Genomic DNA, 21920 nt, shown 5'->3' with positions numbered 1-21920 from the left:
ATCATCACAAAGACCCCATGTCTGTTCTTTTGAGAGGAATAGCCAGCATCGATGGTGCAAAAAGAAAAATTTCAGTTTGCATATCGTTGTGCCCATCTTGATTTTCACAAATTTTCGCCAGTCTTATATCGAACACTTTCACCTACTCCAGAAGATAGAAATCGACCTCTTCCAGGAATAAATATTGATACAACAATCCTGTAAGCTCTGACGAGCACTAGTCAGGCCATTTACCATCTGATTTCTTACTAATCACTGGAGCAAAACCATTAGAATCCAGAGTAGATGACTAAGTTACAGTCGACATGAAAAAACTTAACTGCCTAGAAATAATGAATTGCAAGTTTGACAACAATATTAATAACTTGCCTTGAAGACTCCTTATGCCTGACAACAACAATTCATCACCAACTATTGATCTCAACCACTTGATGAAGTCACTTCGAGAGATCCTCTTGGTCTGATAAATATTGAGGAGGAAGATTAGACTTTGACGAAAAAGTTATAGTAAACAGATGATCATAAGAGTGATTAATCAAAGATGACGCACCCTATAAAGTTCATAATTAGCTTTAATTGTGTTCATATCCTTGGCAGCAACTTCTTTTGAGATGGCATCCAACAATAATGGAAACAGCATCAATGGGGATTTGGGAGTCTTTGCAGAGCTTGAACCCAAGGTATCATCTTTTCCCTGAAGTCTCTCAAAGTTCATACGAAGTAGGAGGTAGACATGACAAATAATAAAAGATTACAAAAAGCATTGACAGCCATTCAGGGAAAAACAACAAAACTTCCAAAAGTAGCACCCTTTCAGATGCAATCAAACTAACATCAAAATTCTGAAATAACAGACACAATAAAGGCCATTTCCATTGAAAATCATAGTAGAAGACAACATATAAGAAACTACGGCTCTTGAATCCTCCGAGCAATGGAAAAGAAAATCAATTGGCCAACGGTTCACTCTCAAACCAACCAAGGCTGCATAAAGATCCTCACTAATGAAAGAATCCAGACATGAAAAAGCATTCACTCTGGTTTTTCAGAAAATTATGAAACCATCAAACAGGCATTGGAAAAGGCACTAAAGTCTCGTGTACAAAGAACTTCCTACATAGCCCATGGTGACTAAAGACTTACTCATACATAATACTCCAAAGATTACAACAAAAAGGTCTCACTCTCACTCTCTCAGAGCAGATGATAAGCTAAAATATGAGAATAATCTCTGGGTCCTCAAGAATTAGAACCTGACATGGAAGCAAGTCAACAGCTATCAATATTTGAGATCTGCCAATCCTGACTACAGGTTATCTTGCAACTGACTGACTAATTAACCTATCCCACCACCTCTAAGAAACTACAGATGTAAAGACAACAAAATCAATTAAGTTGCACTCACTGACTAGAAGGTCCAGAGGGAAAAATGACATTAAGAATACAGCTTTAACAATACAAGAGCACAGTCTAGTAAGCCTTACAGGCTCCACAGGTGAATGGTGTAATGTAGCCTGATCAACAGGCCCTTTACTAACTGTTGTTTCTGATAGCTCATTCCGGCAATTCTTTCCAGCTAGATGCCCTGCAGCACAAGTAAGATTCCCTTGTAACTAAGAACAAAACAAATCCAATATTTATGAGAAATTAGTGAAAATGGATATATTATTTGTGAAGTACCTGGGGGTAACTTGGAGTTGAGAATCGATTTCTGATCACATGTCCTCCATTGGTGCCCATCGTCCATCAAATTCCGGTCCAGTCTTGTCCATGTATCTAAAGTCTTTCTGCAAAAAAATGAGTAATTTCCATTTCATGTTAGAAATGTCCATATATAATTTAGCTCCATGTATAACCTCTTCCATCCTCTGCCCAATAACATAAATGAAATAACAAAAAAAAAAAAACTTTTATTCTCTGCAAGTTAGACAAGCTCGTTATAATCCAATCATGAACTGTCCAAGTGGTGTCCCAAAATCATATGAACAGCCAAACTATCTTTTCACGTCTTCACTTTTTCCTAAATTCCGAAAGATCTTCACACTGTCATTTTCAAACCTGTGATGCTCACCTTACATGTAATTGTTCTTCCCAAAAAGACACTTCATATATTTTTGAATTACGCAAAACTCCACTTAAATAGATAAATTACTATTGAGACAAAGTCAGCAAAACAAAAAAACACGAATTTTGGCCCTTAATTACCTCGGGACCGGGGTGTTGATGCTCTCACTTCCCTCGGAGACCTCGGACCTGACACAGGCGTTGGTCGGGACCTGCAAGACCTCGTAGGACTCGGAGCTGCTTGATAGGGATAGGGTGTTGCTAAACGACCTGAGGGCGTTGACGATCAGATCTTCCGCAAGCAAGGGCTGCCCCGTGTCATTGCCAGTTTGAGAGTGAGCGTCGAAGAGATGTCTGAGCTTCTTCGTGGGGTTCTGGCCATGGAGGAGCTCCTGGATCGCGTGCTTGCGGCTTGAGGAGAGGTACTCAGGCCAGGCAAAACGCTCCATCGATGAGACAGGTCTTGTGCTTTGCTCTGTGATGAGGGAGGAAAGTGGAGACAGAGAGAGAGAGGACAAAAGTGTTCATGGTCATCTCTGCAAGAGGCAAGGAAGATGACTGGGAGGTGGTGCGAAAGTTCCATGTCTTGTGGGATCTAGTCATCCCCACACGGTCGATTGCAGACGATATCATGATGCATAGTAAATTCTTTTTTAGTAAAAAATAAATATCTTGTCTTATTAGTCTTAGGAAAAAAAGTCACAAAAAAATTTCAAATTATACCCGTCATGACACATTTATCCTAATTTTTTTTGTAACATCCTAAATTCCAAACTTATAACGATATAATACATTTACCCCAAACTATTTTCAGTGACACCAAATACCCTAAACTTATATCGTCGCGATAAATTTACTACATATTTGTACACGTGGGACACATTTATCCTCCGTCAAAATTGTGTTAACAAACACCTTCTAAAAATCTTATGTGGCTGCCAACACGGAAGACGGAAAAGCAAACAGTGCTAACGTCGCACAAAAGTTCAGGACTAAATTGACAAATTTGAAAGTTTAGTAATGAATTGATATCCGTACAATAGGTTAAAGACTGGTTGGATAATTTCCCCGTGTATTTGGTGTTCCTCAAAGTGAGGGAATCTCTATATGATAAAAAAACCCCGTAATTATAAAATATTTTTCGACAACGTAATATTGTTACACTAGCTATTATATGGCTCCTTTTTCTCCTAAACATGCCGCAGAGAATAAATAGTTCTAAGGAAACTCATCTAGCAAACACGTCGCACATTAATGAAGAAACCTACACCAAAATCAACATTGAAGTTCATAATCCAACAGATCATCAAACTCAGACCCCACAATCATATCGAAGCTATGAGACGCTAAACATCACATCCCCTTGATCTGACGACAGGGCTTAGATCTCCCCCGCCGCTTTGAATACAGCGTAACAATCGGATGATGCGGATTGATTGCTGTTGTTGCTATTGTCTGTCTTGGCTGTGGCCGTGGGGGTTCACATCATCCTCACTAACTGGGCAACTTTTGCTCCTGATTCACTTATGAGAAAGTTGAAGGAGAAGAGATAGGGTGGTGGTTGTTGTCTTGTTTGGCAATGAGGCTAGTGTTGAAACTGAAGAGGATTGAGGAGTCCCTAGGGCTTGGTGAATCCAGGATGATTGGGGTCGATTCGAGGATGGGGTTTCCGCAAGTGTGGTGGCCTCGGTATATGGTCTCGTAAACGGGTGGGTCATTCAGCATCTTTTGGACTTGTTTGATTGCTAGACATTTCTGGTCGAATCTGAAAGCGCACCTGAAGTAGCACCTGCAAGTGGCCCCAATCACGGCTTTAACACATTAATGATAACTTAATTGTAGATTTGGGGGTTAGGAAGCTTCAAATCCAAAAAATAACCTGAAAAGAAAAACTTACATACGATGGTAGATGATAAAAAGAAACAGTGTGCTTGTTTCGATTAGATTACGAATTTTTTCGTATCATGGTAAGATGAAGCTAAAATTTAGCAAATTTAAGAACGACCTCCTTAATTTATAACATTTCAACGGTCAACGATCATCTAATTAATTTCTTAATTGTTCATCATGAGAGAAGCATAAATAGTTTAGCCGAGTTGATAGAATGGATGTGTTTCTTATTAATTTGAAGCCAAGAGTCATTGTACGGATCCCACATGATATTTGTTCTAGACATCAAGCAATAATTTCTCTCTACTTTTTTCCTCTATATATATAAAAGAAATATTTATGAATATGCATATATTGTTTGTGAAGTACCAAGGGAATTTGCGGTTGAGAGTCAATTTCTGACCATATTTCCTCCATGAGTACCCGTCGTCGATCAAATTATGGTCTAGTCTTGTCCATGTATCTGAAGTTTTTCTGCGGAAAAATGAGTAATTCCCACTTCATGTTAGAATTATTTAGATCCATTTTTATATCTTAACTAAGAACAAACAAATAAAAATATATATGAAAAATTAATGAAAATGGACATATCATTCGTGGAGTGCTCAGGTAACTCAAAGTTGAGAATCAATTTCTGATCATATTTCCTCTATTGGTGCCCATCGTGGGTCAAATTATGTTACAGTCTTGTCCATGTATCTTAAACCTTTTTGCACAAAAATGAGTAATTCCCATTTCTTGTTAGAACTATTTAGATCATATATATAATTTAGCTCCATGTAAAACCTCTTCATCCTCTTCCCAATAACAAAATAAATGAAATAATAAAACAATAACTTCTATTCTCTGCAAATTAGACAAGCTCCTATTCCAATCATCATCTGTCCAGTCGTGTGCAATATCATATGAACAGCGAGACGATCTTTTCTTGACTTCCCATTTTCCTAAATTCTATGAGATCTTCACGCTGTCATTTTCAAACATGTGATGCTCGCCTTATATATAATTGTTCTTGCCGAAAAGAAACGTCATATGTTTTTTAAATTACGCGAAACTCCATTTAAATAGATAAATTACTTGTAGTCGTTGTCGTCGTCACCTTGATCCAACAACGGGGCCCAGATCTCCCTGGCTGATTCGAACACGGCATAGTAGTCGGATGATGTGGGCTGGTTATTGTTGTTGCTGCTGTTGCCGTCGTGACAGCCGCTGCAGGGGATCAGATCATCCTCGCTGGGCAGCTTCGGCTCGTGTTTCACCGACGAGGAAGTTGATGAAGAGAAGGGGTTGTTGTTGTTGTGGTCTTGCTTGGGAGTGAGGCTGGTGTTGAAACTGACGAGGATGGAGGAGTCCCCAGGGCTTGGTGAGTCCAAGATGAGCGGGGGGGATTTGAGGATGAGGTTCTTGCAAGTGTGGTGGCCTTGGTAAATGGTACTGTAAACGGGTGGGTCATCCTTTATCTTTTGGACCTGCTTGGTGGCTTGACATCCTTGGTCGATCTTGTGAGCACAGCTGAAGTTGTTCCTGCAAGTACCCCCAACCTCAGCTTCGATCACAAGCAATAACAGATTATTTGCTCAATTGTTCATCATGAGAGAAGCATATATAATTTAGCCACGTTGATAGATGGATGTGTTTCTTATTAATTTTAAAGACGTGACTTATTCTAAAGATTCCCCATAATATTTGTTTTAGACATCAAGCAGGAAATGATTTCTCTCTACTCTATACAACATTTTTCTCAATATATGCATATATATATATATAAGATATTTATGGAAAAGGTATATCATTTGGGAAGTACCTCGGGTAATCCGAGTTGAGAATCGCTTGCTGACCATATTTCCTCCATTGATGCCCATCGTCGATCAAATTATGATCCAGTCCTGTTCATGTATCTGAAGTCTTTCTACAGAAAAATGAATAATTCCCAATTCAAGCTAGAACTATTAAGACCCATATGCATAATTTAACCAATAACAAAACAAATACAATATATATGAGAAATTAGTGAAAATGGATATATCATTTGTGAAGTACCTGCGTAACTTGAAGTTGAGAATCAATTTCTGATCATATGTCCTCCATTGGTGCCCGTCGTCCATCAAATTCCGGTCCAGTCTTGTCCATGTATCTAAAGTCTTTCTGGGCAAAAATGAGTAATTTCCATTTCATGTTAGAAATGTCCATATATAATTTAGCTCCATGTATAAAATCTTCCATCCTCTGCCCAATAACATAAGTGAAATAACAAAAAAAAAAAGTTGTATTCTCTGCAAGTTAGACAAGCTCGTTATAATCCAATTATGATCTGTTAGGTTGTGTCCGAAAATCATATGAACAGCAAAACAATCTTTTCATGTCTTCTCTTTTTCCTAAATTTTAAGAGATCTTCACACTGTCATTTTTAAACATGGGATGCTCACCTTATATGCAATTGTTCTTCCAAAAAGAAACTTCATATGTTTTTGAATTACGCGAAACTCCATTTAAATGGACAAATTACTATTGAGACAAAGTCAGGAAAAAAAAAAAAAGAACACGAATTTTGGCCCTTAATTACTTTGGGACCGGGTGTTGATCGGGACCTGTAAGACCTCGTAAGACTCGGAGCTGCTTGATAGGGATTGGGTGTTGCTGAATGACCTGAGGGTGTTGACGATCAGATCTTCCGAAAACAAGGGCTGCCCTGTGTTATTGCCAGTTTGAGAGTGAACGTCGAAGAGATCTCTGAGCATCTTTGTGGGATTCTGGGCATGGAGGAGCTCCCTGATCGCGTGCTTGCGGCTTGAGGAGAGGTTCTTGGGCCAAGCGGAACGCTCCATCGATGAGACAGGTCTTGTGCTTGCTTTGTGACGAGAGAGAGAGAGACGAGGGGGGGTTGTGTGGCTTTTTGACGAGGACAAAAGTGCCCATGGTCGCGGGCTATAGGCAAGGAAGATAAGTGGGAGGTCGGGCGAATGCCCACCTCTTTATCTTGTCTTATTAGTATTAGGTAAAAAGTCACAAAAAACCTCCAAACAATACCCACTATGATACATTTATCATGATTTCTTTTGTGACATTATAAACTCTAAATTTGTAACTGTATAACATATTTACCCTAAACTATTTTCCCTGACACCAAAAATCCTAAACTTGTATCGTTGTGATAAATTTACCCCAAACTTATACACGTGTCACATATTTATCCTCTGCAAAAATTGTGTTAATGAGCAACTTCTAAAAATCTTATGTGGTTGCCAACACAGACGACGAAAAGCAAACAGTGCTGAAGTCACACAAAAGTTCATGACTAAATTGACAAATTTGAAAGTGTAGAATTCATATCTGCACAATAGGTTTTGGGATTGATTGGACAATTTTCCCGTATATTTGGTGTTCCTCAAAGTGAGAGAGTCTCTAGATGATATATAAAATCCCGTAATTACAAAATAATTTTCGACAACGTAATATTGTTACACTAGCTATTATATGTTTCCTTTTTCTCCTAAACAAATCGCGGCAGAGGATTAAATAGTTTCAGGGAAACTCATCTAGCAAACACCTCTCACATTAACGAAGAAACCTACACCAAAATCAACATTGAAGTTCATAATCCGACAGATCATCAAACTCAAACCCCACAATCATATCAGCACTGTTGAGACCCTAAACACTAAACATCACATCCCTTGATCTGACGACAGGGCTTAGATCTCCCCAGCAGATTCGAGTATGGCGTAGTAATCGGTTCATGCGGATTGATTGTTGTTGTTGCCATTGTCGTCGTGGCTGTGGCTGCGGGGGTTCAGATCATCCTCACTGGGCAACTTTTGCTCCTCATTCACTGATAGAAAGTCGAAAAAGATGGGGTTGTTGTTGTCGTCGTTGTCTTGTTCGGCAATGAGGCTAGTGTTGAAACTTAAGGGGGTGGAGTCGTCCCTAGGGCTTGGTGAGTCCAGGATGAGTGGGGGGGATTTGAGGATGATCTTGCAAGTGTGGCGGCCTCAGCATCTGATCAGGAAAAGGCGTGGGTCATGCGATGTCCTTTGGACCAGCTTGGTTGCTTGACATTCCTGATCGATCTGGTGAACGCACCTGTAGTACTTCCTGCAAGTGCTCCCCAAACACAGCTTTAATCACAAGCAATAACACATTATTTGCTTAATTGTTCATCATGAGAGAAGCATAAATAATTTAGCCGTGTTGATAGATGGATATTTTTCTTATTAATTTTGAAGACATGACTTATAGTAAAGATGCCCACATAATATTTGTTTGAGACATCAAGCAAGAATTGATTTCTCTCTCCTTTATACGTATTTTCCCAATATATGCATACTTATGAGATATTTATGAAAAGGTCTGTCATTTATGAAGTACCTGGGGAATTTGGAGTCGAGAATCGGTCTCTAACCATATTTCCTCCATAGATACCCGTCGTGGATCAAATCAGACGTCTCAACTGTCCATACATCTAAAGTCTTTATGTGGAAAAATGAGTAATTCCCAATTCATGTTAAAATTATTAAGATCCATGTGTATATCTTAACTTATAACAAAACAAATAAAATATATATGAAAAATTAATGAAAACAGATGTATCATTTAGGGTTAATATCACGAAAAACCCCAAACTGGTACACCTGTGACAAATTTACCATGAACTATTTTTTTGACCATAAAAAATTCCAAACTGGTATACTTATGACAATTTTACTCCGAACTAATTTTTTGATCACCAAAAACGCCAAACTAGTACACCAGTGACAATTTTATTCCAAAATAATTTTTTGATCACTAAAAACCTCAAACTGGTACATTTATAACAAATTTACCCTCCGTTAGTGTCCGTTAAATTGAATTAATATCACGAAAAATCACAAATTGGTAAACTTGTGACAAACAGAAGGGTAAAACCCCAAACTAGTACACCTGTCAACTACCACGTGTCATTAAACTTAGCAATTTGACAGTAAAATTTAATGAAAACTAATGGAGGGTAAATTTGGTCTTGTACTGCTACCATTGCTGCTTTAGCATGGCAACAAATTGTGTTTGGTCTTGTACAACTACCATTGCTGCTGTATACTTAGACTTTTGTTGTAAGAAGGACGAATTGGATGGGCTCTGTATTTTGATAGGGGTCCTATTTATTAGCCAATTGCGGATTGACTGTTCTGTGGTGGGATGTACAAATTTGAATCCATCCCACCATTTTGTTTTGTATTTCCGGATTAGAATTGGTATATGAGGGTTTTTTGGTGATCCATTATAATCGAATTCCCATGCTATTACGCAAGAGACTTTGAAGTTTATAAAGTAATGCATGAGAATTGGGAATCGGGATTCGTATATGGATGATTTAAATTTTTCTTTAAACAGAGTATATCCTGGTTTGATTCTTGGATGGATGATTTCTTCTATGGGGCCAAAATTGCTCCACCAAGTGTTGAACCAATTTGGAAGTTTATGGGATTGGAATATTTAAGAGAAAAAGTCAACCCAAGTGTGTTTGTAGGCTTTATTTTGTCTAAAGAAGGTGTTCCACCAAGCTTGTTGGTAGTCCCAATAAATATATGAAGGAGCAAATGTGGTAGAATGGTTTTCTGGTTTGAACTTTTAATGGGAATGAGGTGTTGTTTCCCATTCAGAATAGTGTATTATCATGTTTATGGCAATGGTGGAATACAGGATTTCGTCTGAATCGTTTTGGAAATGGGTGAATCTGGCTGATTTTGTGTCAACTAATACCTGTTCATAGTAAGCAAGGGATTTGTTTGTATGGTGGGGCTTGAAAAGCCAGTTCTTAGGAAATATATTTTTTGCAAAATTTATTGGATCTTCATGGTAGAAATCATCTTCTACTATGATTATATTTTGAAATTTGTTTTTTGGGAAAAATTTTGATTTTTGAGGGTTGCCTGTGGCACAATAACCACCTCACTTGAAACATTTTTTTATGGTTTGAAATCCTTTTGGCTTTTGTGGAGCCAGGAAGGATGTGGCAGTCCCTGTATATACCTGTATGGGTAATGGTGATGGTTGTGATTGTCTTGGCTTCATGTTCTTGAGTAAGAACATGATATCTTCTTTCTCGGGACTGTCATTAGGAAGTGTTTTGGCCATTCTAGCAAGGGTGGATATGGTAGTTGGTTTTATGGATTTTGGAGATTCAGAGATAGCTGTATCTAACCATGATTTTATGGGAGTTAAGTATTTGGGGTTTTCAGCTTTGGCTTTGCCTTTTCCCTCTTTGGAGGGGTTTTTTGGTTGCATTGTATCCCCTATAAAAATTCTCTTGTAAGAAAATCAGGTAATGAATTTGAAGAATCATTTATAAATTCTATATCAAAATCAAATATGGAAAGTATGGCTTGCCACCTAGCAAAGATTTGTTTTGATGCTATATTTAAAACATCTTTTCGTAAAACATCTTTTGCTGATTTGCAATCAATACGCAAGAGGAATTTTTTATTCAACAAATCTCCTTGGAATTTTGATATGGAAAGTACAATGGCTAAAATCTCTTTTTTAATAGTAGAATAATTTTGTTGGGTTTGATTCCAGTGTTTGGAAATAAACTGAATAACTTGTTCTTTATTAGTCTTGACTTATTTGAGAATTCCTCCGTATCCTATTTTAGAAGCATCTGTTTCAACAATTTTGAATGTAAATGGGTCAGCTAAATGAATACAAGGAATTTCTTTAGTGTGCGTTTTTATTTGTCTGACTGTTTCAGTATGGATGGATGTCCAACGTGGGGGATTCTTTTTTAATCTATCATGTAAAGGTTTACATCGGATATTTATTTTGGGAAAGAAGTCAAGAATATAATTTAGGCTTCCTAAGAAGCTTTATAGTTGTGTTTTGTCTTTGATTTCATCAGGGAATTTATCAGCAAAAAGTATGGATCTTTTTATTGGGATAGTGGTTCCAAGATGTATATGATGGCCTAAGAATCTTATTCTAGTTTGGAAAAGATTGACTTTTGTTGGTGACACAACTAAACCATTGTGAATAATGACTGATATAAAAGAAAACAATATGTTTGAAATGTTGTTTTATATATATATTCTTTCTACGTCGACTTCAACTTGCCAAAAGGAAGTTCCATATTTTGCTTTGGTCAATTTCGGACATCCACAAAATATCCAATTTATCTTGAGTCGGGTTTCATTTACGGGCTCAAACTCGAAACATATTTTAACAACTTTCATGATCTTCCTTCCACTGGACTTGGACGAGTCGCCCACCAGACTGGCCAGCACCCACAGCACAGGTCGCCAAACCGGCGATCACTCCTGTGGCCACGGTAGTGCCACTTGACTCCCTTGGTATCACCCTTTTCCTCTCTGTCTTTGCTCTCGCTCCCGCCCATATTGATTCTGATTAATATCAATATGCCTTCGGATATGATAAGCTATGAGGTACTCTCTAGTGTCAAAAGTGTAGTGCTCTACGGCTTGACGCTTGCGGTGAGAGGTTCTTGGGTTAATTTATAGCGGCTTTGGTGGCTTTGGAGTTTCGACTTGGAGGACTTCTTTACTTATGAGCCGAGGCTCCCCTCTCCGGAAGACAAAGACGGAGACGTAGCGTCGACTCAACTAAATTATTAACTAGTGGAAAGAGATTTTTGGTACAATACAAAGAAATTGTAGCTTCACGACGTTGACGTTGCACTTAGAGCAACATGGCATCGCCGCCCCGACCACAGACAGCCTCACTTGCAAACTCTCACGATGCAAACTCTCTACCAAGTTCAATTCCCCACCTTTTAGGGGGCTCGGGTAGAGGACGCGTGAGTAAGGGAGCAGAGTTTCAAAATGTGAGCACAGCACATAACACACACGGTGACTTGTAAAATAAAAATAAAAATAGAAATAGGATAGAACCGGACCCAAGAAATAAACTCCCTCTACCAAATCCAAACACGTGGACCACATGACCCGATTCAAGAGCAGCTCAATTCTTTTTTTTTTGTCATAAAGGACAGCTCAAATTTGATAGAGAGAAAAATTATCAAAAAAGTCCATAACATATTGTACATATACCAATTCAATCCTAATATTTTAATTTGGTCAATTAAGTCCTAAGCCTTTTGACACTGCCAATTTTAATTCAAAATTACTGACGTGGACACCGGTTGGAACCGATGTGATCAATTTTTGCAATTTTCAATTTTTTTATTTTTATTTTTATTTTCTTTTTCCTTCTTTCTCCGTCGGTCGCCAAGCCTCAAGGATGGCCGGTGATTGGCCACAAGCGAGGGCCAACCTCGTCGTATCCTAACGAGCTGACCTCGCCTGGTACACTAGGTCTCAAGTGAGGCTAGCCCTTGCCAGATTCAGTGAGGCTCAACCGTCGCCAGCCACCACTGAGGCCCGATGACCGAAGGAAGAAGGGAAAAAAAAAAAAGTAATTTTAAAAAAATTTGCAAAAATTGTCAACATCAGCACCGATCGTGACATGTAAAACAACTGGCGTTTACCTCAGCCATTTCCAACCAAAATTGGCAAATTGTCAAATTACTTTGGACTAAATTGGCTAAATTACAATATTTAAAACTGAATTGGCATACGTGCAATAGGTTTATGACTTTTTTGGTAATTTTCCTTTTGGTAGACTCCTGTCTGATTTTGAGATGCTCAGTAACAATAGAAAAAACAGAAAAAAAAAAGGCTTGTCAAGCATTTCTCCTGCTCGAGAAATTTCTCTCCAACGCTTTATGAGTGCATTCCGATATTGGAGTAAACTTGTCAGCAACCTTATATAATCACGGCCAACAAACATGATGACCTCCACCACCATGAGTAGTTTTTTGCTTTTCTTTTTCCCTTCTGTAAACTTTTTTTAGGTTCTCTCAATTTGATCATCAGAACCATCACAAGACATTCTTCAGAATTAGTAAATCAAAGGCAAAGCACCAACAAGTGCCCGGCATTGCCCAAGATTAGGAAATATCGATGAACTCAAAGTGGAATCGAATAAAATCCCTCAATGAAATCTTCACTGAATGCATGACACAAGAGGAAATTCTCTAACTGTTGAGTGTTGCTGTGAGCAATCAATCCAAAAATTGGAAAATTTCATGAAAACCAATCGAATGGAAAAGTGCAGCTACAGTGATTCAGAGAGGAGACGACGGAGAAAAGAAAAGGTAAACGGTTGACGATCGACTGAATTTACAGATGAAGGGCATTTTGGTCAGTAAACAACAATACGGGTGTTTGTAGCAACAAAAAAGGGGGGTGAACGCAATTAGCCCCATTTTTACAAAAATTAATTTATTAAGCGATACTTCTCATCACTTATTGAATATGATCCATTACCAACCTAATGGGAGATTGGAAAGTCGTCACTTTATAGGGTGGACTGCATGGAGAAATAATTGTAATTATGGACTTGGAGAACAGTGTTGAAAGTTACCTTTCTCATAAAATGTCATTCACCCCATTGAGAAGATATCAGGTAAATAATATGCCGATTGTTTCTTTTCCAACATGAAAAATTACTAACAACAGTGTAGTTCTTTGCTAGGCTGAGCAGCAACCAGCAAGAATTCCATAGAATTACGAATATATACATAAGGATCCAAAAAGAGATACTTTCAAACACCCAGGAAAAAGAAACCAACATATCAATGCAGTCACAATCCCCACGACACTAAGGACAACAGCATTGCATAATTAAATAAGAAGATTCAAACCTCTTGCTCCGGCTTAGGCACCTTTGAATTGTGACGAGATCCAAGAGTCAGCTGCAAAATGCAGTAACAACTGTGAAGCGCTTTCACAAGAATATCAGAGAATATATATTGATGGCAGGATAAACTATCCCTCCTTCTTAAATCTGGATATATCATCACAAAGACCCCATGTCTGTTCTTTTGAGAGGAATAGCCAGCATCGATGGTGCAAAAAGAAAAATTTCAGTTTGCATATCGTTCTGCCCATCTTGATTGTCACAATTCTTCGCCAGTCTTATATCGAACACTTTCACCTATTCCAGAAGATAGAAATCGACCTCTTCCAGGAATAACTATTGATACAACAATCCTGTACGCTCTGACGAGCACTAGTCAGGCCATTTACCATCTGATTTCTTACTAATCCTCGGAGCAAAACCATTAGAATCCAGAGTAGATAACTAAGTTATAGTCGACATGCAAAAACTTAACAGCCTAGAAATAATGAATTGCAAGTTTGACAACAATATTAATACCTTGCCCTCAAGACTCCTTATGATGGACCTCAGCAATTCATCACCAGCTATTGATCTCAACCTCTTGATGAAGTCATCTCGAGAGATCCTCTTGGTCTGATAAATATTGAGGAGGAAGATTAGACTTTGACGAAAAAGTTATAGTAAACAGATGATTATAAGAGTGATTAATCAAAGATGACGCACCCTGAAAAGTTCATAATTAGCATTGATTGTGTTCATATCCTCGGCAGCAACTTCTTTTGAGATGGCATCCAACAATAATGGAAACGGCAACCATGGGGATTTGGGAGTCTGCGGCTGGGGTTGAGGACGCGTGAGTAAGGGAGCAGAGTTTCAAAATGTGAGCACAGCACATAAGACACACAGTGACTTGTAAAATAAAATAAAAAATAGAAATAGGATAGAACTGGACCCAAGAAATAAACTCCCTCTACCAAATCCAAACACGTGGACCACATGACCCGGTTCAAGAGCAGCTCAAATTCTTTTTTTTTGGTCATAAAGGGCAGCTCAAATTTGATGGAGAGAAAAATTATCAAAAAAGTCCATAACATTTTGTACATATACCAATTCAATCATAATATTTTAATTTAGTCAATCAAGTCGTAAGCTTTTTGATACTGCCAATTTAATTCAAAATTGCTGACATGGACATCAATTGGAACCGATGTGAACAATTTTTGCAATTTTCAATTTTTTTATTTTTATTTTTATTTTCTTTTTCCTTCTTCCTCCGTTGGTCGCCAAGCCTCAAGGATGGCCGGTGATTGGCCACAAGCAAGGGCCAACCTCGCCGTATCCCAGTGAGCTGACCTCGCCAGGCCCGCCTGGTCTCAAGTGAGGCTCGCCCTTGCCATATTCAGTGAGGCTCAACCGTTGCCAACCACCGTTGATGCCCAGTGACCGAAGGAAGAAGGGAAAAAACAAAGAAAAATATAAAAAAAATGTAATTTTAAAAAATTTTGCAAAAATTGTCAACATGAGCACCGATTGTGATATGTAAAACCGATCGTGATATGTAAAACAATTGGCGTTTACCTTAGCCATTTCCAGCCAAAATTGGCAAATTGTCAAATTACTTTGGACTAAATTGGCTAAATTAAAATATTTAAAACTGAATTGGCATCCGTACAATAGGTTTATGACTTTTTTGGTAATTTTCCTTTTGGTAGAATCCTGTCTGATTTTGAGATGCTCAGTAACAATAGAAAAAACAGAAAAAAAGGTTTGTCAAGCATTTTCTCCTGCTCGAGAAATTTCTCTCCAACGCTTTAAGAGTGCATTCCGATATTGGAGTAAACTTGTCAGCAACCGTATATAATCACGGCCAACAAACATGATGACCTCCACCACCATGAGTAGTTTTTTGCTTTTCTTTTTCCCTTCTGTAAACTTTTTTTAGGTTCTCTCAATTTGATCATCAGAACCATCACAAGACATTCTTCAGAATTAGTAAATCAAAGGCAAAGCACCAACAAGTGCCCGGCATTGCCCAAGATTAGGAAATATCGATGAACTCAAAGTGGAATCGAATAAAATCCCTCAATGAAATCTTCACTGAATGCATGACACAAGAGGAAATTCTCTAACTGTTGAGTGTTGCTGTGAGCAATCAATACAAAAATTGGAAAATTTCATGAAAACCAATCGAATGGAAAAGTGCAGCTACAGTGATTCAGAGAGGAGACGACGGAGAAAAGAAAAGGTAAACGGTTGACGATTGACTGAATTTACGGATGAAGGGCATTTTGGTCAGTAAACAACAATAGGGGTGTTTGTAGCAACAAAAAAGGGGGTGAACGCAATTAGCACCATTTTTACAAAAATTAATTTATTAAGCGATACTTCTCATCACTTATTGAATATGATCCATTACCAACCTAATGGGAGATTGGAAAGTCGTCACTTTATAGGGTGGACTGCATGGAGAAATAATTGTAATTATAGACTTGGAGAACAGTGTTGAAAGTTACCTTTCTCATAAAATGTCATTGACCCCATTGAGAAGATATCAGGTAAATAATATGCCGATTGTTTCTTTTCCAACATGAAAAATTACTAACAACAGTGTAGTTCTTTACTAGGCTGAGCAGCAACAAGCAAGAATTCCATAGAATTACGAATATATACATATGGATCCAAAAAGAGATACTTTCAAACACCCAGGAAAAAGAAGCCAAGATCTAAATGCAGTCGCAATCCCCACGACACTAAGGACAACAGCATTGCATAATTAAATAAGAAGATTCAAACCTCTTGCTCCGGCTTAGGCACCTTTGAATTGTGACGAGATCCAAGAGTCAGCTGCAAAATGCAGTAACAGCTGTTAAGCGCTTTCACAAGAATATCAGAGAATATATTGATGGCAGGATAAACTATCCCTCCGTCTTAAATCTGGATATATCATCACAAAGACCCCATGTCTGTTCTTTTGAGAGGAATAGCCAGCATCGATGGTGCAAAAAGAAAAATTTCAGTTTGCATATCGTTCTGCCCATCTTGATTTTCACAATTCTTCGCCAGTCTTATATCGAACACTTTCACCTATTCCAGAAGATAGAAATCGACCTCTTCCAGGAATAACTATTGATACAACAATCCTGTACGCTCTGACGAGCACTAGTCAGGCCATTTACCATCTGATTTCTTACAAATCACTGGAGCAAAACCATTAGAATCCAGAGTAGATAACTAAGTTATAGTCGACATGCAAAAACTTAACAGCCTAGAAATAATGAATTGCAAGTTTGACAACAATATTAATACCTTGCCCTCAAGACTCCTTATGATGGACCACAGCAATTCATCACCAACTATTGATCTCAACCTCTTGATGAAGTCATCTCGAGAGATCCTCTTGGTCTGATAAATATTGAGGAGGAAGATTAGACTTTGACGAAAAAGTTATCGTAAACAGATGATTATAAGAGTGATTAATCAAAGATGACGCACCCTGTAAAGTTCATAATTAGCATTGATTGTGTTCATATCCTTGGCAGCAACTTCTTTTGAGATGGCATCCAACAGCATCAATGGGGGTTTGGGAGTCTTTGCAGAGCTTGAACCCAAGGTATCATCTTTTCCCCGAAGTCTCTTCTCAAAGTTCATACGAAGTAGGAGGTAGACATGACAAATGATAAAAGATTACAAAAAGCATTGGCAGCCATTCAGGGAAAAACAACAAAACTTTCAAAAGTAGCACCCTTTCAGATGCAATCAAACTAACATCAAAATTCTGAAATAACAGACACAATAAAGGCCATTTCCATTGAAAATCATAGTAGAAGACAACATATAAGAAACTACGGCTCTTGAATCCTCCGAGCAATGGAAAAGAAAATCACTTGGCCAACAGTTCGCTCTCAAACCAACCAAGGCTGCATAAAGATCCTCACCAATGAAAGAATCCAGACATGAAAACGTATTCACTCTGGTTTTTCAGAAAATTATGAAACCATCAAACAGGCATTGGAAAAGGCACAAAAGTCTCGTGTACAAAGAACTTCGTACATAGCCCATGGTGACTAAAGACTTACTCATACATAATACTCCAAAGGTTACAACGAAAGGGTCTCACTCTCACTCTCTCAGAGCAGATGATAAGCTAAAATATGAGAATAATCTCTGGGTCCTCAAGAATTAGAACCTGACATGGAAGCAAGTCAACAGCTATCAATATTTGAGATCTGCCAATCCTGACTACAGGTTATCTTGCAACTGACTGACTAATTAACCTATCCCACCACCTCTAAGAAACTACAGATGTAAAGACAACAAAATCAATTAAGTTGCACTCACTGACTAGAAGGTCCAGAGGGAAAAATGACATTAAGAATACAGCTTTAACAATACAAGAGCACAGTCTAGTAAGCCTTACAGGCTCCACAGGTGAATGGTGTAATGTAGCCTGATCAACAGGCCCTTTACTAACTGTTGTTTCTGATAGCTCATTCCGGCAATTCTTTCCAGCTAGATGCCCTGCAGCACAAGTAAGATTCCCTTGTAACTAAGAACAAAACAAATCCAATATTTATGAGAAATTAGTGAAAATGGATATATTATTTGTGAAGTACCTGGGGGTAACTTGGAGTTGAGAATCAATTTCTGATCACATGTCCTCCATTGTTGCCCATCGTCCATCAAATTCTGGTCCAGTCTTGTCCATGTATCTAAAGTCTTTCTGCGTAAAAATGAGTAATTTCCATTTCATGTTAGAAATGTCCATATATAATTTAGCTCCATGTATAACCTCTTCCATCCTCTGCCCAATAACATAAATGAAATAACAAAAAAAAAAAACTTTTATTCTCTGCAAGTTAGACAAGCTCGTTATAATCCAATCATGAACTGTCCAAGTGGTGTCCCAAAATCATATGAACAGCCAAACAATCTTTTCACGTCTTTACTTTTTCCTAAATTCCGAAAGATCTTCACACTGTCATTTTCAAACCTGTGATGCTCACCTTACATGTAATTGTTCTTCCCAAAAAGAAACTTCATATATTTTTGAATTACGCAAAACTCCACTTAAATAGATAAATTACTATTGAGACAAAGTCAGCAAAAAAAAAAAACACGAATTTTGGCCCTTAATTACCTCGGGACCGGGGTGTTGATGCTCTCACTTCCCTCGGAGACCTCGGACCTGACACAGGCGTTGGTCGGGACCTGCAAGACCTCGTAAGACTCGGAGCTGCTTGATAGGGATAGGGTGTTGCTGAACGACCTGAGGGCGTTGACGATCAGATCTTCCGCAAACAAGGGCTGCCCCGTGTCATTGCCAGTTTGAGAGTGAGCGTCCAAGAGATGTCTGAGCTTCTTCGTGGGGTTCTGGCCATGGAGGAGCTCCTGGATCGCGTGCTTGCGGCTTGAGGAGAGGTACTCAGGCCAGGCAAAACGCTCCATCGACGAGACAGGTCTTGTGCTTTGCTCTGTGATGAGGGAGGAAAGTGGAGACAGAGAGAGAGAGGACAAAAGTGTTCATGGTCATCTCTGCAAGAGGCAAGGAAGATGACTGGGAGGTGGTGCGAAAGTTCCACGTCTTGTGGGATCTAGTCAATCCCCACACGGTCAATTGCAGGCGATATCAGACCCAATTCCCTAAAAAGACGCAAACTTTAACTTTTATCTCGATTATATCCTACATTTTTTTTTATCTCATAAAAAATCCCAAACTTTTACTTTTGTCCCAAATCTACCCCGTTAACTTTTCGTCCAATTTTTTAATATTATTTTTTATTTTTTCGAATTTTTTTCTTTTTCCTTTCCTTTTCTTTTTTTTTTATTTCACCTTTAACCTCTGGCCGGCGAGGTCGGCCCCGCCGGCCGCCGGCGAGGCTCGGCCCCGCCGACAACTGGTGAGATCGGCCTCGCCCAGCAACGGCGAGGTTCAGCCTGAACCTCGTCGTTCTTTGGCGAGGCCGAGCCCGAGCCCTCGCCGGATCTGGCGAGCCGAGCCCGAGCCCTCGCCGGATCCGGCGAGGCTCGGGCCCGCCGGCAACCTGGCGAGGTCGGCCTCGCCCGCAAGAACGGCGAGGTTCGGCCTCGGCCGACCTGGCCGTTCTTGGGCGAGGCCGACCTCACCCGATCGGCGGGCCGAGCCTCGCCCGATCTGGCGAGGGCTCGGCCACGCCGGCGGGCGAGGCTCGGCCTCGCCCGAAGAACGATGAGGTTCGGCCTCGGCCGACCTCGCCGTTGCTTGGGCGGGGCCGAGCCTCGCCAGGCGGCGGGCGGGCCGAGCCTCGCCGGCCCCCGCCTCTGGCCGATCGCCGGACCGGCGACCGGCCAGAGGTTGAAGGTGAAACAAAAAAAAAAGGAAAGGAAAAAGAAAAGAAAAAAAAATTAGACAAAAAAATAATATTAAAAAATTGGACGAAAAGTTAACGGGGTAAATTTGGGACAAAAGTAAAAGTTTGGGGTTTTTTATGAGACAAAAAAAAGTTTGGGATATAATTGGGACAAAGGCTAAAGTTCGGGTTTTTTTAGGGAATTGGGGATATCATGATGCATAGCAAATTCTTTTTTAGTAAACAATAAATATCTTGTCTTATCAGTCTTAGGAAAAAAAGTCACAAAAAAATTTCAAATTATACCCGTCATGACACATTTATTCTAATTTTTTTTATAACATCATAAATTCCAAATTTATAATGATATAAGACATTTACCCCAAACTATTTTCAGTGACACCAAAAACCATAAACTTATGTCGTTGCGATAAATTTACTACATATTTGTACACGTGGGACACATTTATCCTCCGTCAAAATTGTGTTAACAAACACCTTCTAAAAATCTTATGTGGCTACCAACACGGAAGACGAAAAAGCAAATAGTGTTGACGTCACACAAAAATTCAGGACTAAATTGATAAATTATAAAATTTAGTAATAAATTGATATCCGTACGATAGGTCAAATAATGTTCCTCAAAGTGAGGGAATCTCTTTACGATATATAAAATCCCGTAATTACAAAATATTTTTCAACAACGTAATATTGTTACACTAACTATTACATGGCTCCTTTTTCTCCTAAACAAACCGCCGCAGAGAATAAATAGTTTTAAGGAAACTCATCTAGCAAACACGTCGCACAATAATGAAGAAACCTACACCAAAATCAACATTGAAGTTCATAATCCAACAGATCATCAAACTCGGACCCCACAATCATATCAAAGCTATGAGACGCTAAACATCACATCCCCTTGATCTGACGACAGGGCTAGATCTCCCCCGCGGATTTGAATACAGCGTAATAATCGGATGATGCGGATTGATTGTTGTTGTTGCTATCGTCTGTCATGGCTGTGGCCGTGGGGGTTCACATCATCCTCACTAACTGGGCAACTTTTGCTCCTGATTCACTTATGAGAAAGTTGAAGGAGAAGAGATAGGGTGGTGGTTGTTGTCTTGTTTGGCAATGAGGCTAGCGTGGAAACTGAAGAGGATTGAGGAGTCCCTAGGGCTCGGTGAATCCAGGATGATTGGGGTCGATTCGAGGATGGGGTTTCCGCAAGTGTGGTGGCCTCGGTATACGGCCTCGTAAACGGGTGGGTCATTCAGCATCTTTTGGACTTGTTTGGTTGCTAGACATTTCTGGTCGAATCTGAAAGCGCACCTGAAGTAGCACCTGCAAGTGGCCCCAATCACGGCTTTAACACATTAATGATCACTTAATTGTAGATTTGGGGGTTAGGAAGCTTCAAATCCAAAAAATAACCTGAAAAGAAAAACTTAGTACGATGGTAGATGATAAAAAGAAACGGTGTGCTTATTTCGATTAGATTACGAATTTTTTCGTATCATGGTAAGATGAAGCTAAAATTTAGCAAATTTAAGAACGACCTCCTTAATTTATAACATGTCAAGGGTCAACGACCATCTAATTATTTTCTTAATTGTTCATCATGAGAGAAGCATAAATAGTTTAGCCGAGTTGATAGAATGGATGTGTTTCTTATTAATTTGAAGCCAAGAGTCATTGTACGGATCCCACATGGTATTTGTTCTAGACATCAAGCAATAATTTCTCTCTACTTTTTTCCTCTATATATATAAATGAAATATTTATGAATATGCATATATCGTTTGTGAAGTACTTGGGGAATTTGCGGTTGAGAGTCAATTTCTGACCGTATTTCCTCCATGAGTACCGGTGATCGATCAAATTATGGTCCAGTCTTGTCCATGTATTTGAAGTTTTTCTGCAGAAAAATTAGTAATTCCTACTTCATGTTAGAATTATCTAGATCCA

At 39.1% G+C, this 21920-nt stretch overlaps 3 protein-coding genes and 3 long non-coding RNA genes across 7 annotated transcripts; all 6 read right to left on the bottom strand.

The window, feature by feature from the left end:
- Window positions 1-217: 217 nt before the first annotated feature.
- LOC130139518 (uncharacterized) lies at window positions 218-2620 on the bottom strand. Its single transcript, XM_056316668.1, has 6 exons — window positions 2206-2620; window positions 1681-1787; window positions 1485-1585; window positions 551-694; window positions 370-460; window positions 218-255 (listed from the first exon to the last, which is right to left on the bottom strand). Exons 1-6 carry the CDS (start codon window positions 2511-2513, stop codon window positions 218-220), a joined length of 789 nt encoding a protein of 262 aa, XP_056172643.1. The 5' UTR covers window positions 2514-2620.
- Window positions 2621-3297: 677 nt separating this feature from the next.
- Window positions 3298-6779, bottom strand: LOC115666348 (probable WRKY transcription factor 62). Its single transcript, XM_056316667.1, has 5 exons — window positions 6518-6779; window positions 5759-5840; window positions 5032-5478; window positions 4324-4428; window positions 3298-3853 (listed from the first exon to the last, which is right to left on the bottom strand). Exons 1-5 carry the CDS (start codon window positions 6777-6779, stop codon window positions 3589-3591), a joined length of 1161 nt encoding a protein of 386 aa, XP_056172642.1. The 3' UTR covers window positions 3298-3588.
- Window positions 6780-7539: 760 nt separating this feature from the next.
- Window positions 7540-8437, bottom strand: LOC115666349 (uncharacterized). The gene is made up of 2 exons (XR_008817655.1): window positions 8320-8437; window positions 7540-8046 (listed from the first exon to the last, which is right to left on the bottom strand). It is a non-coding gene; the product is annotated as an uncharacterized LOC115666349 (long non-coding RNA).
- A 4964-nt stretch (window positions 8438-13401) lies between these two features.
- LOC130139481 (uncharacterized) lies at window positions 13402-14456 on the bottom strand. Its single transcript, XR_008817653.1, has 3 exons — window positions 14347-14456; window positions 14161-14256; window positions 13402-13696 (listed from the first exon to the last, which is right to left on the bottom strand). It is a non-coding gene; the product is annotated as an uncharacterized LOC130139481 (long non-coding RNA).
- A 1718-nt stretch (window positions 14457-16174) lies between these two features.
- On the bottom strand, window positions 16175-19184 carry LOC115677040 (uncharacterized). 2 transcript variants are annotated; one of them, XM_056316592.1, is made up of 6 exons: window positions 18761-19184; window positions 18237-18343; window positions 18041-18141; window positions 17116-17256; window positions 16930-17025; window positions 16175-16467 (listed from the first exon to the last, which is right to left on the bottom strand). In XM_056316592.1, exons 1-6 carry the CDS (start codon window positions 19066-19068, stop codon window positions 16411-16413), a joined length of 810 nt encoding a protein of 269 aa, XP_056172567.1. In that variant the 5' UTR covers window positions 19069-19184; the 3' UTR covers window positions 16175-16410. The 2 variants fall into 2 exon arrangements, with proteins under 2 accessions (XP_056172567.1, XP_056172568.1); XM_056316593.1 differs by having other exon boundaries at window positions 18050-18141.
- A 1548-nt stretch (window positions 19185-20732) lies between these two features.
- LOC130139482 (uncharacterized) lies at window positions 20733-21873 on the bottom strand. Its single transcript, XR_008817654.1, has 2 exons — window positions 21766-21873; window positions 20733-21296 (listed from the first exon to the last, which is right to left on the bottom strand). It is a non-coding gene; the product is annotated as an uncharacterized LOC130139482 (long non-coding RNA).
- Window positions 21874-21920: the final 47 nt, after the last annotated feature.

Source organism: Syzygium oleosum, unplaced genomic scaffold, assembly GCF_021117445.2.
Source record: "Syzygium oleosum isolate NSW1041296 unplaced genomic scaffold, Sole_v2.1 Sole_v2.12, whole genome shotgun sequence".
Taxonomy (NCBI): Eukaryota; Viridiplantae; Streptophyta; class Magnoliopsida; order Myrtales; family Myrtaceae; genus Syzygium; species Syzygium oleosum.
Note: the sequence above shows the minus strand (reverse complement) of the source record. Positions and strands in the feature narration are given on the sequence as shown.

What these genes read in the sequence shown, in the direction of transcription:
- LOC130139518 (XM_056316668.1), bottom strand. Translation starts at nt 2,513, where the DNA reads ATGGAGCGTTTTGCCTGGCCTGAGTACCTCTCCTCAAGCCGCAAGCAC. An exon ending in ATCAACACCCCGGTCCCGAG is followed by an intron (nt 1,788 to 2,205) that starts GTAATTAAGGGC and finishes ATTTTTTTGCAG; the next exon opens with AAAGACTTTAGATACATGGA. An exon ending in CTAATTATGAACTTTATAGG is followed by an intron (nt 461 to 550) that starts GTGCGTCATCTT and finishes AATATTTATCAG; the next exon opens with ACCAAGAGGATCTCTCGAAG.
- LOC115666348 (XM_056316667.1), bottom strand. Translation starts at nt 6,779, where the DNA reads ATGGAGCGTTCCGCTTGGCCCAAGAACCTCTCCTCAAGCCGCAAGCAC. An exon ending in CTCAACTCGGATTACCCGAG is followed by an intron (nt 5,479 to 5,758) that starts GTACTTCCCAAA and finishes GGGTACTTGCAG; the next exon opens with GAACAACTTCAGCTGTGCTC. An exon ending in CTCAACCGCAAATTCCCTTG is followed by an intron (nt 3,854 to 4,323) that starts GTACTTCACAAA and finishes GGCCACTTGCAG; the next exon opens with GTGCTACTTCAGGTGCGCTT.
- LOC115677040 (XM_056316592.1), bottom strand. Translation starts at nt 19,068, where the DNA reads ATGGAGCGTTTTGCCTGGCCTGAGTACCTCTCCTCAAGCCGCAAGCAC. An exon ending in ATCAACACCCCGGTCCCGAG is followed by an intron (nt 18,344 to 18,760) that starts GTAATTAAGGGC and finishes ATTTTTACGCAG; the next exon opens with AAAGACTTTAGATACATGGA. An exon ending in CAACTCCAAGTTACCCCCAG is followed by an intron (nt 18,142 to 18,236) that starts GTACTTCACAAA and finishes CTTGTGCTGCAG; the next exon opens with GGCATCTAGCTGGAAAGAAT.